Source organism: Tiliqua scincoides, chromosome 4 (genome assembly GCF_035046505.1).
Source record: "Tiliqua scincoides isolate rTilSci1 chromosome 4, rTilSci1.hap2, whole genome shotgun sequence".
Taxonomy (NCBI): domain Eukaryota; kingdom Metazoa; phylum Chordata; class Lepidosauria; order Squamata; family Scincidae; genus Tiliqua; species Tiliqua scincoides.
This window is the reverse complement of record NC_089824.1, coordinates 220,748,776-220,757,000: the sequence shown is the minus strand read 5'-3', so window position 1 is coordinate 220,757,000 and position 8,225 is coordinate 220,748,776. Positions and strand designations below refer to the sequence as shown.

Sequence of the window (8,225 nt, the reverse complement as noted above, 5' to 3'; positions counted from 1 at the left end):
TTAAATAGTCCACAGCACATAAAAGCCGCAGACAAGACAGCAGCATGAATCATTAAGTCATAGCAGCATAACAGCAGTGTTAAAAACCGTAACAGTCCATAATAAAAGCAGCCAATAAGCAGCCATAAAACAAGTGGGATAAATGTAAGACACCCAGACAAACCCCCACTCAACACACTAAAAAGCCAATCTAACAAAACCATCTTCAATCTTGGCTGGAATGTCTCTAGGGAGGGAGCAGCACTTCATCTGCAACCACAACTGCAACCACCATTTGATGACCAGGCCAAGCTGCCTGTTTGGTGGTGTCCTCCAACTTTGGAATCCAGGGTGACAAATTCAGGAGATGGGGCCTTTTATACAAGCTGTCAAGACTTTAAATGGCTGATGCTATTATATTGCCAGTTCTTTTTAATCTGCACTTGTTGCAATGCTTTATTGTTATGGTTGAAATTTTATTGATATTTTAATTATCTTTTACCTGTAACCCACTGGGAACCATTGTTGAAAAGTAGGCTATACACTTGCCAAACAAAAACTGATGAAGATAAAAATACATTCTATCAAAGGCAGAGCCTGCATCACATGTACTTTGCCACTGCAACTGGATGCTTTCACTGCTTAGCATAAAACTAACCATTGTGTAATTTTTTCAGGGTAAGTAGTTAGATCCCAGGCACAGAGCAGGCCAAGAACATCACCCACAGGGATCACAGACATGGCTTTTCCCAACAGAATTGAAAGCTTTCAGCAGCAAAGCAAAATGGCAGATGCGTTTCAATATAAGTGTACAGTATTGCACATTGGGGCAAAAAATATATGTGGCAGATCAAGAGAGAGATCTTGGGGTGCTGTTGGACAGAGAGATGAAAGTCAAATCAGAGTGCGGCAATGGTGAAAAAGGCCAACTCCATGCTTGAGATCATTATAAAGGGATTGAGAATAAAACTGCCAATATTATTATGCCATTGTACAAATCAATGGCAAAGCCACATCCGGAGCACTGCATCCAATTCTGGCAGCCACATTTCAAAAAGGATATAGTGGAAATGGAAAAGGTGCAGAAGACAGCAACCAAAATGATTAGTGGGCTCATATGCTTCCCTTATGAGGAAGGGCTACAATGTTTGGGGCTCTTCCATCTAGAAAGAAGGCACCTGAGGGAAGGACATGATTGAGACACATAAAATTAGGCATGGGAAGTTATTTTTCTGCTCACACAACCCCAGAACCAGGGGACATCCACTAAAATTGAGTGGTGGGAGAGTTAAAACTGACAAAAAAATTTCTTTATCCAGCATGTAATGAGTCTGTGAAACTCCTTGTCACATGATGTGGTGAAGGCATCTGGTCTGGATGCCTTTAAAAAGGGACTGGAAAGATTGCTAGAAGAAAAGTTCATCTCAGATTACAAACCGTGATGGGTATGTGAAACCCATCTTCTAGTTATAAGCTACCTCAAAATGCCAGGTGCGAGTGGCAAGAGGATGCAGGTCTCTTGTTGTCTTGCATGCTCCTTGAGGCATCTAGTAGGCCACTGTGAGATACAGGAAGTTGGACAAGATGAGCTCTTGGCCTGTTCCAGCAATGGCTCTTCCTCTCTAAACAACCCAAAATTTAAAACAGTTGGAAGCCAATTCAGAAAGGAAAGGAAACAACTTTGCTGCCCTCTTGTGGAAAACAAATGTGTGCAACCAAGCAATAAGATGGGGCCTGGGCCCAGTCCAGCAAAGGGTGTTCTTCTGTGCCCTACCTGTCCCTTATTTGTACAAGGAATGGTGCAGTGTAAAATCTCATGCATCTAGCAGAGAGAGCCCCAGTCTAGGAAGCTGAGCACAGGGGCAGCAAGATACTGTCCCGCCACTACTGTTTATCAAAGCGAGAACAGCATAGGCAGCAATGTCCCTCCTCTTGTGGGGGGGGGGGGAGAGAATTATAAATAACAATTTCTTATTTATGAAAAGCATTATCATTAACTGTGATTTGCTCCAATGTCTGCACATCAGACTTTTGTGAAAGTCAGAGCTGAAAACTTCAAGCTGCCTTGTATTGAGTCACAGCCCAATCCTATGCATGTCTGCTCGGAAGTAAGTCCCATCAGAGTCAATGGGGCTTATTCCCTGGAAAGTGTGGATAGGATTGGGCTGTCAGACTCCTAGTTCCAGCAATCTCCCCACCCCTGGCTTAGACAAGGGCCTTTTCCAACACTACTGTACCCCTGCTAATTAGGTAAGAGGCACTTTTTCAAGTGAGTGCTCCTTTTTTTTTAGCAGGGGGAGAGTAACTGGCACACCTCACCCCAGCAGTGTCTGTTTTAGTGGCTGTCTACTGGTATTCTTTTTGCATCTTTTTAGATTGTGAGCCCTTTTGGAACAGGGAGCCATTTAGTTATTTGATTTTTCTCTGTAAACCGCTTTGTGAACTTTTAGTTGAAAAGCGGTATATAAATACTGTTAATAATAATAATAATAATAATAATAATAATAAGAAATGTTGCCCAGGATAGAAACTGGGGCCTTCTGCAAGCACAGCATGTGCTCCACCACTTACCTATGGCCCTCTACCTCCCCATAAAGAGATACAGCCACCTGATCCCCCTGGGCAGGGCTTGTTTGGGACTGAACCCAGGAACCTCTGTCATAGGCAAGCTGTCTGGCCTGATGTGCCTCTAGTCTAGAGAAAAAAATCACAAACACATCTCCAGGTGGACAGACTACAGTCCCATGGTCTGAAGGCCTGAAGCAGTCCTGCCAGGTAAGGCAGCCCCTGCTGTTGTGTATACTGAGAAACAATGTTGCCTAGCCAGGTGAGCATGGGCACTACTGATGGGAAAGGTGCAGAAGAGAGCAACCAAAATGATTACTGGGCTGGGGCACCTCCCTTACAAGGAAAGCATCTGGGCTCTTCAGTCTAGAAAAAAGATGCAAGGGGGGATGACACGATTGAGACATACAGAATTATGCAGGGGATGGATAGAGTGGATACAGAGACACTGTTTTCCCTCTCACACAACACCAGAACCAGGGGACATCCACTAAAACTGAGGGTCAGGAGAGTTAGAACAGACGGGGTAAAAAAATCTTTACCCAGCGTGTAATTAGTTTGTGGAACTCCCTGCCACAGGATGTGGTGATGGCACCTGGCCTAGATGCCTTTAAAAAGGGATAGGACAGATTTCTGTAGGAAAAGATCATCCCAGATTACAAGCCATGATGGGTGTGTGCAACTGATTTCAGAAGGAGGCTACCTCAGAATGCCAGATGCAAGGGATGCAGGTCTCTTGTTGCCTTGTGTGCTCCCTGGGGCATCTGGTGAGCCACTGTGCAGGAAGCTGGATGAGAAGGGCCTCTGGCCCCATCCAGCAAGGAGGCTCTTCTCATGTTCTTATGATGCTGCAGATATGTATGGACGGCATGCTGGCACTGATGGGGAGATTAGCAGCTGGCAGGGCAGAAACAGAAAGCATGGGCTTTGCCTAAACCCCAGATGGAGTAACTTTTGCCTTTTAGCAGACAGCGGTCCCTACCGTGGCGTGGAAAGACCACCACCACCACCCCCGCCTTGGAGCCATTCCAGGTGGTGGGTGCAAAACGGAGGCATGCCTCCATTTTCCACCCACCACCCAGAATGACTCCGAAGGGGGGGGCGTTTGCACGCCATGGGGAGGCTCCCTGCAAGACTTGGTGCTTTGCACCCCCTCCAGCTATGCCACTGGGGGGACACTGGGTGTGGGGGGGTGTCTGGAGCAGCTTAGACACCCCACTCCACAAAAGCAGGGGGGTCTAAGCCTCCTCTTGTGCCTTTGGATAACCTGGTGAAGGGGGTCTGGGGTCATATGGGGCCATACATGGGGGGGGTCTTCTGGGAACATATAGGGCCATCCATGGTGGGTCTTCTGGGGACATACTGGGCAATCCATGGGGGGGTCTAGTTAAAAGAACCCCTGTCCCAGACCCCTGCTTCCAACAGGAGGGCTGGACTAGATGGCCTTGAAGACCCCACCCCATCCCCCCTTCCTCCATCATAGCTATTCTGGGGGGGGCATTTTAGCCAGCCACTAAATGGACTTGACAAGACTCCTCCCCCAGCCCCCTTTGAGGGTCTCGCTGAGAGCCCCCCCAGCGCCCTCTGCCCCCCCGACCCCCTTGAGGCAGCCTCCTCCTCGTCCTCCTCCTGCTTGCCCGCCACCAGAACGCGGCCCCTGCGGAACAATGGGTCGCCATGGCCACGGGGGAGGCCTGCGCGCCCCCTCCCCGTCTGCCCCCGCAGGCTCTGGCCCAGGCAGAGGGGGAGGCGGGCTGGCGGGCGGGCGCTGCCCCGGGCCCCACCATGCTCAGCCACAGGTAACTGGGCGGGGCCAGGGCCCTGCTGCCCCCCTCCAGCTAGCACGGGGGGGGGAAGCTCCCCCCTCCAGAAAGGACGGGGGGATCCCCCCAGGGGGCACCTGTACTGTGGGGCTGGGGGGGCGCCTGTCCGGCAGGAGAGGAACACCCACCTCTGCCCCCCACTAGGGAGGGGGGATAGGCATCCACAGCCCCTCCCCATTTTAGCCCATTTCTGACTTGGGGGCTGCCCCCCCAGACTGGGTCCAAGTGAGGGATGAAGTGCCCCCCCTGGCACACCTGGAGAAAGCAGGCACCCCCCCCCCACTCAGTTATGGGGGGAGCTAGGAAGTGGCTCACTTGTGCACGGGGTGGGGGGCCTTCGTTTTTCACCCCCAGAAGCGCAGGACCACCTGCAGGACCCTTGGTGAGGTGGAAGGGGTGTGCTTGGCTGTCTGGCTTTGGGGGGGATTTGAACCCAGCTTCCCCTAGTCTTGGTTAAGCCATTTCTGCCCATCGTTGCATATACGCAACAGGGTTCAAATGTGTACACCTGTGGGATGGGCAGAAATGGGTTGAACACATAAGCCTAGCTAGAGGGGGAGCAAATTTAAATTTTGCACTGCAGTGTGCAAGCGCCCCCCCCTTGGAGCAATTTTGGGATGCTGGAGCAAAACGGAAGCATACTAACGTCCCGGAATGACTCCGAAGGGGAAGGGCCTCTTGCACACCCTGGTGAGGCACCGTGCAAAACCTAGTGCATTGCACACACACCCTAGCTAAGCATGCTAACCACTGCCCCATGCTGGATCTGTGCTGTCCACATCCTGGGACCCACTGCCCGAGCAATGCATCAAGTGATGCAAACTTGGGTGTGCTTTGCCATTCCAGAGATGATTTGGCAATGCACCATCCATGTACAGCAACTGGTTCACACAGTATTTGTTTTGCCATAGGATTGTGGCAATGCTGGGTAGGCCTCTCATGCTGGGCAAACTGATAACAGCTGCTTCCAGCTTCAGTGGCTATTGATAAACTGGCAGATAAGTTTTGAGGTTGTTTAGAGATCCTGCCCATCCATGAGGTTGACTGGGACCCACAGTCCACTTCCATCTGCAGTCTTCCGCTCCTTCTCCTCTTCCATGGATAGGAAATAGAGTGGCAGAAAAAGTATGGAGGATGGCAGGATGGGGTCGTAGAGTGGAGTTTCTCTAACCCACCCATCTTCTCTCCTCCAAACGTCCTGTGCTCTGTCCTCTTCTTTTCCAGTCTAGAAAGTGGGAGGAGAAGCTGGCATGTCCATCACCAGGTATGGGGAGAAAGAATTTGGCATGTTGCCTCAGGCACCCAGAGGTTTTGAGCCAGCTGTGGCCCAGTAGCATAGCCAAAGGGGGGTTGTCCTGTGTGTTGCAGTAGCTGCCCGGGATGTGGGGCTGCTTACATGGTGCATTGCAGTGCCTGCAGTACTTAACGTGTGCCCCCTAGTTACGCTACTTTTCTGGCCATCTTCCCTCATGGAAAGAGACTGAGAAAGATAAAACAGCCTGACTTTAGGGGCTCCGAACCTAGCCAAAGGCAAACAAAACAATTGACCAAGGTCACAGCAGGGGAAAGTCAAAGACTCTATTTAATGGCCTGTTGATTTTGTTGCTAACTCCACAGCAGTTGGATATTATCCAGCATGGAACATCCTAATTTGCCCCTTCAGCTGAGTTCAGGCTAAAGGAGCTCAGCTGTTTGTGGCTGTTATACCTAGTGGCCGAATGACAGAGTTCTGAGCCAGGAAGGTCTCACCTCAGCCCCTGAAGTAGAGATGGTCTTGATGGCCTGCTTTACAGGGTTGTTGCTAACACTGCATATGATACAGTGCAATTAATATTAATTGATAGAACTCAGTGCATTGTTAGATTTGAGTTTAATGAACCAACATATTTTGGCAGGTTATTAGTTCAGTTTTTTGTCATGGTTTATTGATTTATGACCTGCCCATAACACATAATTTTAGAGTACACACCTATTGACTGCATGAGGCAGGGATCCCTGCGCTTGTGATCATGGACACTTAGAGCCCAAAACTATTCCCCCCCCCCAAATGCACTGGCACAAAAATGCCTACCACTGCATCCTGTGTTAGGGAGCAGTTGCAGAGGTCCCTTTGAGGTAAGGGAACAATTGTTATGAAACACATATGTCAGCTGGATACTAATCCCACCATTAATTTTTGAAAGGCAGTCTGTCTCCCGAGTTGTATAATAAGTTAAAATGACTGTAAGTGAGGAGGGACTGAGAAAGGCAGTGAACAATCACACAGATGGTCCTTTTCACTCTCCGTACCTTTTGCCAACATGCAGGGATTTCAGATCTCCCAGCCCCCACTCTCCTATTCCCTGTGATGTGTTTTTTGTGATAACCCTCTTAACTACTGTTTTTAGTAGGTTACATTTTTGACAAATATTGGCAAAGAGATTTTGTGATGGTGGGGGAGTTGATGAAACCTCCAGAAGTGATTGGACCAGCTGCCTGCCTTTCACAGAGGGCTTATATAGCCAGAAGGGTCCCACTGACTGTGTGGTTCTTGAGTTTTTGCCTGTAGAGTCACACATCAGCTATCCCACTCACATCTTAGAGAGAAACGGTGGGCAAAAAGGCCTATGCGAGAAGGCAAGAACTGAAGAGGGGTCTAAGAATGGGATTCTTGGGATCACCGACAGCAGCCAGGCAGGAGAAGCTGGAGGGCCCAGGAAAGTAGGAGGAATCCAGAATAATGAAAGGAAGAGGGGAAAACCAGAAAGCGGGGACAGGAGAGAAAGGGGTAGGGAGCCAGGAGCTTCAGAACAAAGTAAGGTGGCAGAAGTTCACCTATTACAGTAGTTTGAAGTAACAAATCAATTCTTTGCAAACCTGTTCTTGACTAGCTTTTCCTTTGGGTCTTTGTCGTTGGTGCTTTCTAGTCCAGGCATGATGAACATTGGAACTATTGATGTCTATCTGAACAAGTTGGGAACCAACCACCAGGCCATGGTGTACAGTGATGAGGAGCAGGGGAACGAAGCCTGGAAGATGTACATGGAGCGGAAAAATGTTGTTCTGGAATTCCTGCACTCTGGCCTGAGCCTCCACCTGCTCAAACGGCACCACAAGAGGATTGAGCTTCTAAAAAAATGTTCCTATTACATTGAAATCCTGCCTAAGCACTTGGCACTGGGAGATCAGAACCATCTGATGCTCCCCACCACCATGTTCCAACTGATAGACCCCTGGAGGTTCCAGAGAATGAAGAAAGTGGGGACCGTCCAAACTGAAATCCAGCTGCTGCTCCTGTCTGACCTGCTGGAACAGCTGGAGAGAGGTCGAGAAGAGCTGGTCCACATCCTAGAGACCTATGACATGATTACTTTCCTCTCCAGGTGGGACGCTGTCAAAAAACGGTTGTCCAGTCTCTCTGAACAGATGGAGAATTTCCTTACTATGCTGGTACCTGGAAGGTTGTACGTCAAGCACCGCCTGGTATCAGATGTTGGGGTTACCAAAATCCCACACATCAGGCTTGTTCTTAGCACTAAAATGCCAGTAATGTTTGACCGAAAGGAGTCAGTGGCACACGAGAACTGGGTGAGTCTCAAATGGTTTGTCACTAGTCAGCAACCGCAGCTTGAACAGTACGAACTCTGTTTTAAACTGCTGGAGCCTAGAACTCCCCAAGAGAGAGTCCACTGTGGAATAATGCCAGTCACCTCAAACACGTGTGAAATCCGCAATCTGCTGTCCGACCGGTTGTATAGGTTCACAGTCAAAAGAGCAGAGACCTACACCCTTGTCTATGAACTATGGCATGATTCCATCACGCTCAAGACAAAACCATATCTTGAGGAAGCCATGGAGATCTCCATGTCCGAATCCTGA

The 8,225-nt window shown here is 49.3% G+C and overlaps 1 protein-coding gene across 1 annotated transcript; it reads left to right on the top strand.

The window, feature by feature from the left end:
• The first annotated feature begins 4,329 nt into the window (after positions 1–4,329).
• FNDC11 (fibronectin type III domain containing 11) lies at positions 4,330–8,225 on the top strand. The gene is made up of 2 exons (XM_066624736.1): positions 4,330–4,343; positions 7,274–8,225. The coding sequence occupies exons 1-2, from the start codon at positions 4,330–4,332 to the stop codon at positions 8,223–8,225; spliced, it is 966 nt and encodes a 321-aa protein (XP_066480833.1).